Source organism: Carettochelys insculpta, chromosome 3 (assembly GCF_033958435.1).
Source record: "Carettochelys insculpta isolate YL-2023 chromosome 3, ASM3395843v1, whole genome shotgun sequence".
Lineage (NCBI taxonomy): Eukaryota > Metazoa > Chordata > Testudines > Carettochelyidae > Carettochelys > Carettochelys insculpta.
The window spans coordinates 37,474,932-37,491,283 of record NC_134139.1 but is presented as its reverse complement, the minus strand read 5'-3'; the positions used below and the strand labels follow the sequence as shown (position 1 = coordinate 37,491,283).

Below are 16,352 nucleotides of genomic sequence, written 5' to 3'. Positions count from 1 at the left end.
TAGCAAACCTTTTCTTTTTTGTAATATCTTTTATTTATAACATTAAAAAGAAACTTAAACAAATGCACTCACACTAAATTAAGAGTAAAGTTCTGACTGAAGCTCACAAAAGCAAGGAAATCTGTCTTTATAGCACCAGATTGTGTTCTGCATATGTCTATATATTAGGATCTATTAAACAATTTAAAGCTACCTGTGATAAGTACAATGGATGCAACCTTTTAAATGAGTCAAATACATCATATCATCATTTAGGATTTTGAAAGTTCTTATTAACTCACACCATAAACTCATTTATCAATTTATAATATATTTTATATAAAAGTGGATATTCTGATGTACAAATACAAGGAAGAGTGATTTGAAATTAACAGACCACTACCTTTGTTTAATTTTAAGGAAGTCTGTCAGATAATAGTATAATAACATATGAACAGACTATCATAACATAGGCATTTGCGATATATGGAGTGAATTCATCATCTACCAGACAAAAAGAAAAAATGTAACAGTTTGGAAAATACAACAAATGGTGTAAAAATTAAGAAGAATCAGATGCTTAAGAATACACAAGCAAGGAAGTTAGTTGCACTCACTGAATTGCAATAACAACAACAATAATTATGATGATACTGATGATGATGATAATACAAAGGCAGATACTCAGATGCAATGCTCTATTGCCAGGTCGATTTTCAATTACATTTCACTGGTGTATGCATTTGTTTCTTAATGTGCTCGTCTTGCCCATTAAGAATCATTAGCAGACTTGCTTGGTGATTTCCTGTTTTCTGGTGGTGATTTTTTTTCTTTTTGCTGACAACCACTTTCACTTTTTGGAAAGTAGTTTTTGGATATTACAGTATGACTGTCATACAATTTAGACTTCCTAAGAAATTCAAACGGAAGATGTAAACAGTAACTTTTAAAATATGTTCATTTTAATTTACAATACTTCAAGACTAAAGCAAAATACTAGGCAAGACCTATTCCTGAGGAGCAGAATCCAGAAAAGGAAACAATATTTTGTTAAGGTTAATATATTTTGGCTAAATAATTAACTAAAATGTACCAAAACTATTGTAAAAGTTTTTAGAAATGAATCATTACTTCTGGACATTTGGGATAAGATTTTTTCTCACTTACTTCAATAGAAATCCCTTTGTGTGGGCATGGATATAACAGATCAGAATTAGGTTTATAACTGCTTTATAGTAAAGAATGCAAAAATAAAATTAGCATAAGACAGAATGTAAAACTACCAATGAAGTCAATTAAAATACATAAAATGCAACATAAACGTTATTCAATGTTCTTTTAAGATCACATTCCACCTACACTGTAAAGTTTTAAATTTGCTACACTTTGGCATCCTGCTACATTAAACCCATTGTAAAATGCAGTACAACAGAAGCCTTTGAACTCACAGTACCAAACGTTAAAAAAAAAAAAAGGGAGGAGGATCTTTGTTGAAGATTTCAACAAACACGTCTCTGAAAGGCTAACAGAGTCAGTACAGACTTCATGACTTATTGTCAGTTTTTAGGAAATATAAGGTATTTCAAAAATGTGGACAAAATTTCATTAATTTGGTTAACTGTTATCATTTTGAAGAACAAAAACACTAACGATTTCATTCAATGAAATGGATGAATGTTTTTAGCACATATAATTTTATGCCCTTGATGCAGAAGACGTCAACAATTTCATAAAAGTTCAGATGTGCTTACAAGATTTGTTCAGTGAGGTATATGCTGATGTTATCAAACCAAAATGAAGCTCTTTATGGCAAAACATCAAGTTATTTTACTATTTTGTTTTTCAAAACCTTCTCCACCCCCTCATATTTTTCATTTCCACAATGACACATGGCTAGAAGTGTGATCTAACAGTTACATGAAACTACACAGGACAAAACAACAATCAAGTCACTAATGTAAACTTTTAGAATTTAGAAACAATCTCAGAATTATGATTAAAACCTTCAATTTTTGAGGAAAAGGGCATTTTTATTGAGTATTTTTTAAGTTTTAAAAGAAATGATTTGTGATTGGCTGTTATTCTGCATGAAATTATTGAAGTGTTCAGGCAATTATAGCCACTGAGTTACCTCTGATAACATACATGTTTCTAAAGGCTGCTAGCTAATATTCTTGTACTACCATGTTGCCTGTTTTAAAACCAATATATAACTGCAAATTTCATTTTTAAATAATCCACAACAGAGTTTTACTTAATAAAACGTAAGTACTCATTATGCTGGTGTTCACATACATACAAATCATAAATCTAAATCATTGTGACATTGTAGTGGCCAAAAATAGAACAATTACTCTTCCTGCAAATGCAAATTTAAAGATCAGAAAGGGGAAAGACACAGAGGTACCTTCCACTTATTCCTCTCAGTTTCTAACAGGTATTAATAGTCACTATATTCATCAGCTCTTGTGCTATGTAGATATTTAATGTGGCCACAAATCACGATCATTCTCTCTCTCACTTAACCAAAGGATAGTTGCATTTTCTGAATTCTGTGTACATATTAGTATGGATTAACAGTGATTCATTCTAATATAATATAAGTAATAGAATAAAATTCTACACATATGACAGAGTGGTTTATAACCCTACATTAAGATAAATAATGCCAAACTGATAATTGATTAAGTAGAGTATGTGGATAATTTATAGGTAATTGTAAGATTGTCATAATAATAGTGCTGTGCTTGCAATAGCATGTACTATACAGTGAACACTATGAAAATACATCTAAATTGGACATATTACAAATGGTTAATATATGATGGGGGTTTAGTGCAAAAATTTAGTAAAAAAATAAATGTCAAGAGGGAGAGAATTATTTGGTTTACTGCTGTACTTCCTGTAACAGACAATAAAAAAGATGGAGTCTCTGAACATTTAACCATTAGACACATATACATCACTGTACTTACTGCTTTCTCCCTACCAACATGTACTTTTTATTTAATTCAAGAAGAAAGCATGGAATTTATTACAGGGAAAAATTTAGTTCCATTCAAGAAATGTTATATGTTCTGTTTTTAATTACTTATGTTGGAGATTTTTTTTAATATACCCCATACTGTCTTTCTTTATATCAATTGTTACTTAGCAGTAAAAGGGAATGAACACAACAAACCAGTTTTCTATCTGAATAAGGATACTTTTGATGGCCTTTTCATTTCCATCAGTTAACAGAACTTCTTTGACATCTGCAGAAATAGCAACCTGAAAAAAGAGCACAGCAAACAATGAGCAAATATGCTTGTCTGTGTGGAAGTGAAGACAGGAGTGACAAGCCTTCAGTATCATGCTTCCTCACCTATTTCTCTGTAACAATCTTCAATCTTTTTTCATTTTATGTCTGCATTATTTTAATCATTCAATCAAATCAGTCAATACTTTTATCATTCCATTTGCGGGAGCCTCTATCTTGCTATCATTCTGTTCCGTAATTGCATTGTGACAGCGGATGATGGTATTCTGAGAGGCTTTCATTTGCGGGCTTCTGTTTATCTAGTAGAGCCATCATACAAGGCTGTCACTCTGCCTTTCAGCTTGCTTCTGTCTGACTGCCTGATGCCCTTCATATAACTTTGCATTGCAGGCAGATGGCTTTGTAAGGGTAATTTTTTTGTGAGCTTTGACATGCTCGCACATTGGGCTGTAACCTCGACACATTGTATAAGAGCGACAGGTTTGTCAAATGCCAATCAGTGTAACAATATGCTTTTATTTGTAGAGACATAAAAACTTGTCTAATGCACTGCACTGCTACATAATATCTCCTGAATACATGACTCAGAACCCAGAGAATGGTGAACGACGCTCCTGAATGGCCAATCTAATTCAAAAGAATCTAATTACTGAGAGCTCTGGATCATGTTTGTTGGTGTAATAATGCAGGCAAAACATTAGCAGCTATATCATGGTGCTCCAACTGTGATTCGCCAGGCTATTCCTGTATCTTAGCAAATGGGACTACAATCTGAAAAAAAAAAAAAAAGTGCTTCAGCTATGGCAATGAAAGACAGACTGTACGTGGCCTGGAATGTCACAACAAGAGATATTGACTACACCGAGGTAAAATGTTTCTGCTCATCGAGGCAACCATAAAATCAATATGATACGAAAGCAAGTCAATCTAGAAGGTCTCTCAAGACTCTGCAGCTTGACTGCAGCTGATGCTGTTGACAGTTCTCTGACCCAGCAGTTGGAGGCACTGGAACATTTTTTCTTTTGTTCCTCCCTCTGAATGGGATTGGAATTGAGAAAAGACCTACCATGAGCCCAGCCAAGCATGTCATGCCACCCCCTAGCTCACACACAGCAAGGTCCCTGAAAGAGAGAAAGGAAATGGTAGAACCCATACAAATTAGAAGAAAATGGCCAGAGAGACATATATGTTACAAGAACAAATTGCCATCTGCAGTGTGAACTGAGCTACCAGGAAGTTGTAGAGACACGACTAGGCTACCTCATGTCGTTTGCGTTTTAAAAATAATTATGAAATAGAAAAGTCACAAAGCAGGCAAATCAGTAGGGGTTCCCTCATTAGTGTTCAGTGCAACATTACCACCGCTGAGCTGAAAAATCTGAGAAGGTTCCCTTTTTTCCTCTTGTCAATGGTGCTGTCTTTTAGAACTAAACTAGCTAGAGTAGCGAAAGATAATTGTTAGGAAAGGATAACATTGTTAATCCACATTCATTCTTTCAAAAACAGTTAGACAAGTAAATGGGGAAATTAATATTATTTATATCTCTATCTACATAGAGACTGTATACGGCTTTATCTAGAAAATTCCTTATATTTTGAAAAAAATGCAATGCATTTTAAAATAAGCCACACACCTTACATGTGGCATATTTTGGTTTCTCAAGTAGCACTTACATTGCAAGTGATATACAAACAATACCCGTAGAAACAATACTGGAAAAATGTACAATTATATCACTGAAAACCAAGGTAAGATAATATCAAGAGCCTATTCTGAACTCAGAAAAGCAAGAGACCTCAGAATTAAGGGTGAATATTTTCTGTGATATGCTGTTCTTAACTTAGCCCATCAAGCATCAGCATTAGCAATACTAATAACAACGTATGTGCTATCTATATGGATGAAATGTACTTTAGTGTGAAGAACCTGAATGATGGGAGCTGCACAGGGAGAGCTATCAATAGGATGTTCACATTAGCCCTGTCTTCTAACTGATGGCATGCTGTGGCGGGTGACTGTGTGCTGACATCACTTAGGCCAGCATATAATGCGGTGTTGAGGGTGGGATCATGGGAATTCTAATTACACCTATGGCAAGAGATTATAGCTGGTAGAAAAATTTGCCACTGAAACACTTTTGACAATTAAATTTCAATGTAATGGATATATTTATTGAAAATAATGAAAAACCTGAAAAATTTTGAAGAAAACACTACAAATAAATTTGAAAATAATTCACTGTCTCGTGGGGAAAATACTTTTCAAAAGATTCTGTATGTGATATTTAAGGACAGTGTCCAGTAGTCCAGCCCACACACACACGTCCGTTGCATCCCCATACACTGACACCCAGTCTGGGAACAGGATGGATTTGTTTCTTTAGACCCTTCATACATCACTTAGATAAAGTCCACTGGTTTTCTAGAAGTGATATCACTTTATGAAATAAAATATAAACACACTTTGGAGACAAACACTGCCTAAACACAATAGCTGTGTCTACACGAGAGCCCTCTTTTGAAAGGCTAAAAATCAAATGACAGCAATCGAAATCTAGCCTTTCGAAAACGCACTACTACACAGCAAAAGCAAATCGAAGGTTTGATCTGCCCATTCAAAAGACTGCTCTGATCTTGCGAACAGGAACATCCACATGGCTACGTGCACTCTTTCAAAACAACGAAGCCAGACATGCCGCAGACAGAGTTGCATGGCTGCCAAGTCCTTCTAGGGCCTGTAGGCAGCCGCTTCCTTAAAGAACTCCTCCCGAACACCCCCGCTTTGCATGAGCTGAGGCCTGTGGAGCTACCCAAAGGCAAGTAGAGCCCAGCACACAGCAGCATGGACGATGAGCACCTGCTCCTGGCTTTAATTGCCAACTTCCTGGACACTCAGCTACAGCTGCTGTGTACAGTTATTGTGGCCACCTCCCTCCTACTCGGGAGACTGAACAGCCCCCCTCCAAGGGCATGGAAACCTGTCCCCCCAGCCTGGATCCTGCCCCAGGTGCCCCACCACCTGTGGAGCCACCCTAGCAGCTCAGAATGGGGGAGTGGCTGGTCCTGGGGCAATGGGACGATGCCAGATGGCTGTGGAACTTCTGCATGACCAGGGAGACCTTCCGGAAGCTCTGCAACTGGCTCACCCCCACACTGTGGCACTAGGACACCACCGTGCAGCCTGCACTCCACTTCAAGAAGCAGGTCACAATTGCTATTTAGAAACTAACCACACCAGACAGCTACCACTCTGTGGGGCATCAGTTTGAGGTGGGCAAAGTCACTACTGGTGCTGTCCTCATGGAGGTAAGCCAGGCCTGGGTCACACCCCTAACCTGGGGAGAGAGAAGGGGACTCCTGGGCTCGGGGACCCTCTGGCAGGGGGCTGGGAGGGGGCAGGGGTGCAGGGGCTGGGAACTCTCCGTCACACCCTCATGAAAGTGCATGTGCTCCATCCCATGCATCCATGTAGGGGACTTGGACACTGCCATCGGGGAATTTGCAACACTCACATTCCTGAACTGCTTTGGTGCCCTGGATGGGATGCACACTCCCATCTATACCCCACTACACAGTACCAGCCACTATATTAACCGCAAGGGCTACCATTCAGTAGTCCTTCAGGCCCTGGTGGATCACAGAGGCCGGTTCATGGACACGTACATGGGCTGGGAAGGCCGAACACAAGACACCTGGGTGTTCTGGAATTCCGGCCTGTGCCGACGTTTGGAGGCCAGGACCTACATCCCCTAGTGGGAGTTCCCAACTGGGGACACCACCATGCCACTGTGCATGGTGGAGGACGCTGCACACTCCCTACTGCCATGGCTCATGCGGCCCTACATTGGCCACCTTGACCCCACCCAGGAGACCTTCAATATCCCCCTCAACCAGGCCCACAATGTGGTGGAGTGGGCCTTTGGGAACCTGAAGGGGCTGTGGCAGAGCCTCCCCTCACTCCAGGAGGTTGGCGTGCGCAACAAGAACCTGCTGCACCCTCCACAACATTGTGCAGGGAAAGAGGGATGCCTTCGTCCAGGGGCCGACCACTGAGTCTGGGCCTGGGTATGAGCAGCTGGCTGCTGCTGCCAGTCGCCAGGCCAAATGGGACAGGGTTTGCATCGGGGAGGCCTGCCGGGAGAGCTTTGCTGTTGGGTTGCACTGACCTCACCCACCCACAGCCACCCCTCACCATTCCCCCACCCATCCATCCCTCACCACTTGCACCACCTCCACCACCACACCCACACCTCCATCCCTATGAGAACACGGGACATGGGCATCTTTGCGAAATAAAGCCTTTCCTGTTAAGCACTGAACCTCTGAACCTTATGAACAAAACAAATTTAAAATGTGGGGCAAACTACGTACGTTGGGAGTCAGGGAGAGACCTGAACTGGGAGGGTCACTCATGGGCAGGGGTTGCAGGCCAAAAACCCTGTTGGCCCTGGGATCTCCTCCCTCCCTGGATGTGGGGTCCATGTTGGGGCTGGGATGGGGTGGGAAGCACTGGCAGGTAGGGCCATGGGGGGCCTTTAGTGGGAGGCTCAGCAGAGGGGAGGGGGGGCTCAGCAGGAGGTGCGGCAGGGTTGCAGCATCGTGGGCCAGGAGGTGGGCCACATTGGCCATGTGCTCCTGGAGGGTCCCGTACGTACCCTCCAGGAGTGACAGTAAGCAGTCCCAGGCCTCCCTCCAGCAGGCCAGGCCAACCTCCTCCAGGTGGAGGTGTTGCTCCGCCACCTTGGCCTGTCAGAGGCTGGCAGTGTGCTCCTTCGAATGCTGCTGCAGTGCCAGCTGCAGGCCCAGCATGGTGGCACTGATGGAGGTGCCTGTCCCCTCTCTGCCGCGCCCCAGGATCACAGAGGGCACAGGACTCTGCCAACCCTCAGATGGTGCAGCTGAAAGGAGAGCAGGATGGTGTTACAGTCCCTGATCAGGAACCTAGAGGCCATGCCCCCGGGGAAGAGTCCCACCCTCCCCCCCACCCCTGGGGACAAGACCCACACCCCGGGGACAACACCCATGCTGGGGATGAGATGGGCGCAGAGTCCATGAGGTATCAGGGGAACGCAGGGGTTCCCTGCCCAAGTGGGACTGTCTCGAGGTGCAGTCCAGCCCCACCCACATCTTGCTGCACATGTAGTGCACAGAGCTGTCCACAGGTTCGGGTGCTGGCTGTCACCAGCGGGCAGCATGGTGTGCCAAGGACATGGCAGGCCAAGATGTGTCTGGTCCTAAACCACTATGCCTGCACATGGCCTGTGGGCAGCTGTGTCGCCCGCACCCCACTAGCCTGTGTGCATGCCCCACTGTGGACTTACCAGAGGGTCCCTCGACAAACTCCAGCAATTCCCGGTTCCTGGTCACCTGACTGGATGACCGGGAGGACACGTTGATCATGAGGTCCCCCCAGAGCACCCGGACTTATCCCAAGCCAGGGCGTAGCCCTGCCAGAGCACCTTGACTTTGCTCCAGACTTGGTCCAGAGTGTGTTTGGGATGTCCCCAGCTGCCGAGGCCAGGGGAGAGGCATGTGAAGGCCACGGTGTTGTGGCTCTTCAACCTCATCTCCCTCAGCACCTCCTCCTCCTTCCATAGTCCCAGGAGGTCTCTTAATTTGGGCTCTGCCCAGGAGGGAGCCCTTTTTTCCTTTTCTCCCTGCTGCTCCTGGGAGCCCTGTGACGGCTCTAACGTGGGGGATGGGGAGGTCCCTGGGGCTCCTGTGGTGGATGGATGCTAGCCATGCCTGTTTTTCAATTTTCAGAGGTGCTTTTGAGGACGTGCTGAGAGCAGCTCAAGCTTTTGCTGCTCACGTGCTCTCAGCTTCCTGCCATGGGGTTTCTGGGTCCATGAAGCTTAAAGAGCAGCTGGATGCAGGGATCATAGAGCCCCACTGCTGCATTCCAGAGTGTCTCCAGCCTCCAGCTGACTGGTGCCAGGGAGGACTCCTCTTTTGAAGAGCGGGCCGTGGAGTGTCTACACACACCTTCTTTCGAAAGAGAATTTCAAAAGGGGGTGCGCTTTGCCAAATATGGGATCAGGGTCCAGATTTTGAAGTCTGAGTCATGTTCCTCTGACTTCTTTTCGAAAGAACACATTGTACGTGTAGACATTACTTGCATTCTTTTGAAACAGGGCCTGTAGAGACAACGAATGGGGAGAATTAAAAATAGATAGGGTATGCAGCTTAGACTCTGAATTTCTTTGTAATTCAGAGTTTCAATAAAATCTTAAAAGAATATTTTAAATTTTATTTTAATCTTATAAAATTATTTCTCACATAGTTTTTCCTTTAGGTTTAGGGGGTTTAAAATGAGTGGTGTTCAATTACAAAAATTTACAATCCTCATTTCACATTAATAGGTATGATCCTTTACAGCAATTACAATCCAGTCAGTAAATACAGCATGTTCCCAATGAATTTTTATAAAGGGTATTATTGAACCAATAATGTGCATACATAATATATGTGTGTACATATAAGAGCACTTATTCAAGCATGCGTGATGAGGATTAACAGCTCTTTTGGAACCAGTAAGTCAAGTAATATAGATTTGGTCATTTCTATAAAAAAAATTAAAACGTACATGGAAAACTTATCAACTCTAAGTTTATTGTACAGAAACCCTGATACAGACAAGTGAAGACTAGGTGAAGCTGCCATTGGCTTTAATGGAAGTTTTGACTGCTCATCAGCTCTGAGTATTGTGCCCAGACTAGGGACTTTTGTAGCTGCAGATTCTTTAAAAAATGCGATACAGTGATGTATAACGACTGGTGTGCAACACGGATCAGTAACGAGCAACCTGGGGAACAAGTAGCTGGCTGGATTTGGCATTGGGGAAAAGTGCTTGAGCCAAGTGAGAGGGGGATGTTTTTATCCCAGGCTGCAGGACAGAATGGAAAAGCTCTGCTCCTGCTTGCCTGCACCTGTGGTATCAAGGCTGAAGTAACCTACTCAGTGTTGCACTGCTTTATGTAGGCCACGGTCAATGGTGGGGGAACATAAGCAGTGGAGCTTTGCTCCTGCCTGTATCCACCTGACTCTCAAAGGGCTTGTCTACACTAGCTCCCTACTTCGAAGGGAGCATGGTAAGGAGGGTGTTGGGAGTTTATTAATGAACTGCTGCGGTGCATATGCAGCACTTCTTTAAGCAAATTCACCCCACCCCGTGGCAACTCTGAAGTAAACTCTGAACTTCGAAGTGCCAGCTCACATCTAGCCGCAGTTCACCCGCAGGTACTTCAAAGTCCCTTTAGTTCTCAAAATGTTGAGGATGCAAGTGGCTAGATGAGAGCCGGCACTTTGAAGTTTAACACTTTGGAGTTGCCATGGGGGGGAATTTGCTTAATGCACAGCACTTCATTAATAAATTCCAAATACCCTACTTACCATCCTCTCTTCGAAGTAGGGAGCTAGCGTAGACAAGCCCAAAAAGTAGTTGTTCACACCTGGTTAAGGCGCTTATATCAGAGAGGTAGCTGAGTTAGTCTGTATCTTCAAAAACAACAAGAAGTCCTGTGGCACCTTATAGACTACCAGATATTTTGGAACATAAGCTTTCGTGGGCAAAGACCCGCAATCCAGTCCCTCATCCAGGTTATTAATAAAGATGTTGAACAACACCGGCCCCAGAACCGAGCCTTGCAGCACTGCACTTGAAACAGACCGCCATCCAGATATTGAGCCACTGACCACTACCCATTGGGCCCGACCATCGAGCCAGCTTTCTATCCATCTTATAGTCCAAGGATCCAATCCATATTTCCTTAGCTTATGGACAAGAATGTTGTGGGAGACCGTATCAAAAGCCTTGCTGAAGTCAAGGTATATCACATCCACTGACTTCTCCATGTCCACAGAGCTTGTTACCTCATCATAGAAGCTAATCAGATTGGTCAGGCAGGACTTGCCCCTGGTGAAACCATGTTGGCTACTTTTCATCACTTTCCCCTCTTCCAAGTGCTCCAAAATGGATTCCTTGAGGATTCCCTCCATTATTTTCCCAGGGATTGAGGTAAGTTTGACAGGTCTACAGTTCCCTGGATTGTCCTTCTTTCCTTTTTTAAAAATGGGCACTATGTTTGCCTTCTTCAAGCCATCCGGTATCTCCCCTGATCTCCAAGAGTCTTCAAGGATAATGGCCAAAGGTTCAGCAATGACCTCTGCCAATTCCCTCAGTACCCTGGGGTGCATTAAATCCAGACCCTTGGACTTGTGCACATCTAGTTTTTCTAAATAGCTCAGAACTTGTTCCTTCCCCACAGATGGCCACCCTCTACCTTCCCATACTGCATTGTCCAGGACCGTCATGTTGAAGTTGACTTTGTCCGTGAAGACTGAGGCAAAAAAAGCATTGAGTACTTCAGCTTTTCCTGCATCATCTGTCACTAGTTTACCTCCCTCATCCAGTAATAGCCCCATACCTTCTCTGATAACCTGTTTATTGTTCACATGCCTGTAGAAACCCTTCTTGTTACTCTTCACATCCCTTGCCAGCTACAGTTCCAATTGTGCTTTCACTTTCCTGATTACTGCCCGGCATTCTCCAGCCGTATGTTTATACTCCTCCTTAGTCAACTGTCCACGTTTCCATTTCTTGCATGCATCCTTTTTGAATTTAAGCTGACTAAGGATTTCCCTGTTAAGCCAAGCTGGTTGCCTACCACGTTTGCATTTCTTACTATGCAGGGGGATTGTTTGTTCCTGTGCCTTCAGTAAGACTTCTTTAAAATACTGCCAGTTCTCTTCAACTCTTTTCCCCTTCATCTTCATTTCCCAAGGGATCCTGCTCATCCGTTCTCTCAGGGAGTCCAAGTCTGCTCTTCTGAAATCAAGGGTCTGTATGTTACTGCTCACCTTTCTTACTTTTGTCCGGATCATGAAATCTACCTTTCCAAGGCGGAGTGCTGAAATTTGACGTTTTGACCTTTATGTACAGTACAAGTGCTGATGATACTTTTTAAAGTCACTAATAGTCCTACTTACAACAGCCTCATTAATAAATAAACTAATATGCAGAGCTTTACTGTTCAGGCAGTGGTTGGTAGCATTAGCTGGTCTTTTGTTAATCCACAGGCAAAACGATTTTGAGTAAGCTGTGGCTGCATGGGAGAGGAGAGGAGAAGAGAGGAGGGGCGGGGCTGAGTTCCAACCTCACGTGCCAATGAAAATGGGCTTGGGTGCCATTCTTGTCGCCCATGCTGGGGGTTGCTGACCCTGGCCCTACATCACTGCTCCTATACAGTGGAGCTGCAGGGATTCCACTGAGCACAGGGTCGTCAGAAAAGGGGAAAACACTGATTTATTTTTTGTTACTACTAATGTGGCTAGTGAGTATTTGATAAGCATGTTATACAAACATGGGAAAAATTAAATCCATAAAATGCAGAATGACACAAAATGGGGTGCATTAAATCACTATGTAACGTGAATATGCATGTACTTGATGAGATAATACTTTGCTTGTTTTCCCAACAGAAGTCAGTTTAAAAAGTGTCATTTATTTTTCCTGACCTTCACAATCAGTAATAATCGATTGGAGCTTTACCTTTGTTTCCTAAAAATCAAAGTGGAATAAAACGCCTTGAGTGGAAATCAAAAGTCTTTGACGTATAGCAAAAAGCTTGCTGTGCAATATTAGTACCCAAATGCAGCTCAAAATTCTTTGTTACGAGCAACATGCTTTCACTTGAACTTTTTAAATTTAATCTGAAGACTTAATTCATAGCAATCTTTACCATGCAGAAACAATAAAACTAATGTATTGGAAAACACCTTTTATATTCAGTTGTGTGTACCTGAATATTTCACTGTGCTTGAGGCAGTAGTAAGCTAGCACCTCTTCAGAAGGCCAGATACCTGTAAAACATAAAGATATTTGCTTTGTTAGAATGTATATTTTTCTTCTGAAAGGTGTCATTAATATGTAATAACTCTTTTTAGATCTGTACCAATCTTTTACTGAATTTATTTTATTTTTAAAACATAGCACAATATCAGAGAATGAAGAAAAACAGGTTTATAACAAAACAAAAAAGCAGTCCAGTAGCACTTTAAAGACTAACAAAATAATTTATTAGGTGAGCTTTCGTGGGACAGACCCACTTCTTCAGACCACAGCCATACCAGAACAGACTCAATATTTAAGGCTTAGAGAACCAAAAACAGTAATCAAAGTTGACAAACCAGAAAAAAATTATCAAGGTGAGCAAACCACCCCCCTGCCCCTCTGTTCTCTGATTTGCTCACCTTGATAATTTTTTTCTGGTTTGTCAACTTTGATTACTGTTTTTGGTTCTCTAAGCCTTAAATATTGAGTCTGTTCTGGTATGGCTATGGTCAGAAGAAGTGGGTCTGTCCCACAAAAGCTCACCTAATAAATTATGTTGTTAGTCTTTAAAGTGCTACCTGACTGCTTTTTTGTTTTGATGGTTTATAATAGCAACGCTTCAAAGATAGCCAGCTACCGACACGATACGGACTTCGGTGAGGCTAATCCACAACTGTCTACTTGTTTATAAATTAGGCACCAGCATCAACATTATAAACATTACATATAATCAGATTCTAAGGATATCAGTTTTGAACCATATACTTGACATTTACACCCTTAGTACCTATTGGTAGGCAAAAGATGTATAGATTGATGGAGTTTAAGGCCAAAGGAAACCATATCATCATCTAGTCCGAGCTCCTATATAGCACAGGTCATTCAATTTCACCCAGCTCCCCCTGTTTTGAACAAACAACTTATATGACTAAAGCATATCTTCCAGAAAGGCAACCCAACTTGATATGAAGACATCATAAGGTGAAGGATCCACCATTTCCCTGATAGTCTGCTCCTATAACCAATAGATACTCACTGTTTAAAGTTTGTACCTAATTTCTAACCTGAGTTTGTCTGGCTTCAGCTTCCAGCCACTGATTCTCTCCATGCCTTTCTGCACCAGAGTAAATAGCTCTTTAGTACTTCATATTTCCTCCCCAGGAAGGGTACTTATGCACCATTTTCAAGTGAGCTTTCAATCTTTTTGATAAACTTAACAGATTGAGCTTTTTAAGTCTCTCACTGTAAAACATTTTTATGCAGTTCTTGAATAATGTTTGGCTCTTTTCTGCATCCCCTCCATTTTCTAGTTTCCCTTTCAAGGCATGGATATCACAAGTGGATGTAATATTTCAGTAGCCTCATCAAAGTCATATACAAGAGTAAAATAATTTCCAGATTGCTATTCACTATTCCCCTGGTCATATATCCAAAAAAAAAACAGAGAATAACTTCTAAACTTTTCAATTGAACTATATTCATTTATGAAACATTCTGTGACTCTGTGGCTAAGTTATATCTGTGTGGTTTTGTCACTCCATTAATGATGCTTATGAAAGAACACTCCTTTCTATCAATTTATTAGTCATGGTGTGGGTTGGCCTGCTAGCTCAAAAGATAGCACAATGATTTTCCATGAGAGTGACCTGGTTTTGGAAGCAAATTATGGACACGTGTGTGTATTTGGAACTGAGAACTTCGCGGGCCATATATGCATATCTGCTGGGGAGGCAAGTTGGAAGAAGATAATGACTAAATTTTGTCCACTTCCATGGGCCACTAAAAGTCACAATGCAAGTCTATAATCCAAAGCAAAAAGGAGGTTTAACACCAGAAAAAAGAGAGACTGAAATTAAAAATTTAGAAAGGTAGAAAGATCCAGACCTCCTATTTCTCCATAAGATTTCAAGGAAAACCTTCTGCTCTCAACAAACACCCAGTCCATTCTTAAAGTCACTATAAAGGTTTTTTCCATAGAGCATAAACTTCTTGAATTTCCTCATTACAAAGTTTCCTGAAACTAGAAAAGGATCTGAAGAACGGCTACATCTGCACTACAAAATAGCAACCTTGAAGTACAACTTTGAAGTAAGCAACTTCTAAGTAGAGTGTCTACACATAAAAAGCACCCCTCCCTTACCTTGAAGCAGGGTCCTTCTACTTCAAAGTAAAGCATCTACACACTCACAGCCCCTTCTTTGAAATAAGGGGCCAGGATATGATGCAGGAGGGGTTGCATGGCTGACAAGCCCTTCCAAGCTTCCAGCCAGCCAATCCCTTAAAGGGCCCCTCCCAACATCCCCACCCTGCGCTTGCTCAAGGCTGCCAGGCTGCAGACAGCAGGGCAGACGGTGTGATGGGGAGCAGAGCTGCACATCATGCCTCCCAGATGCTCCCTGAGGAGGATCTCCTCTTCACCCTGGCCAGCCTGCTGGGCATACTGCTTGCCGTGTTCTTCCAGCAGCACGGCCGGGTCACCCACGTGGGCCCCATCTCCAGGCCCTGGCCAGGGACCTGCTGCCCTTCTCCGAAGCCCCCCAAGTCCAGCGCCAATGGGCCTTCACCACCAGCACCGAATGGCCCAGGGCCCCTGCTCCGCTAGCTCCCACCCCCACTCCCCTGCCATCCGATGGCCCAGGGGTCCCGTGGGATCCCAGGAGCCAAGGGGCTCCCACCCAGTGAGGATTGGGCTGTGTTCAGGTGTGTGGGCTATGGGACTCTTCCCAGGGAGGCCTGTCCCTGGGCTCTGTGACATCCCATTCACCCCATACCTACTGGCTCAGACCTCCAGGAGCTCGGGTGAGGCTCAGCTGGATAAGGCTCAGCTGGATGTCCTGGAGAGGAGGGCAGTGATGAGGGTCCTGTCGCTGGAGCCCTCATCATTGCCCTCGATATCAGTGGGCTGGTCCCCGTGCAGGGGGCTGGTGGTGCCGGAGGGGCCTGCCTCCTTGTTGGTGTCCATGGGGGGGGGGGGACGGTGGTGTCTACCAGATGCTTTGAGGCAGCCACCTCCCTCAGTCCCAGAAGCCTATGCAGCTCCCTGTACTGGGGGCAGTGGGCAGGTCGTGCCCCTGACCTGCTTGCAGCGTCTCAGGGTTTGCAGTATGCCTGCTTCAGTTCTTTAACTTTTGTCCGGATGCTGTCCCCAGCGTGGCTGAGGTGGCCTTGGGTGGTGAGCCCCCTGGCCAGCCTCTTGTAAGCCTCCACGTTCCTCTGGCAGGTGCCAGTTTGCTGAAGGACCTCCTCCTCCCCCCATAGAGCAAGGAGGTCCTTCAGCTGCCC

General features: G+C 43.5%; 1 protein-coding gene across 4 annotated transcripts in view; it reads right to left on the bottom strand.

Annotated features, from left to right (window-relative positions):
• Positions 1 to 16,352, bottom strand: part of CAMKMT (calmodulin-lysine N-methyltransferase) — a 339,010-nt gene that overhangs the window by 52,298 nt on the left and 270,360 nt on the right. For 3 of the 4 annotated variants that reach the window (XM_074989632.1, XM_074989633.1, XM_074989635.1), the window contains exons 4-6: positions 13,039 to 13,099; positions 4,305 to 4,359; positions 3,186 to 3,249 (exon numbers count right to left, since the gene is read on the bottom strand). In XM_074989632.1, the coding sequence (XP_074845733.1) occupies positions 3,186 to 3,249; positions 4,305 to 4,359; positions 13,039 to 13,099 (180 nt within the window). The remainder of the gene's footprint in view (positions 1 to 3,185; positions 3,250 to 4,304; positions 4,360 to 13,038; positions 13,100 to 16,352) is intronic. The other variant, XM_074989634.1, reaches the window with a different exon arrangement.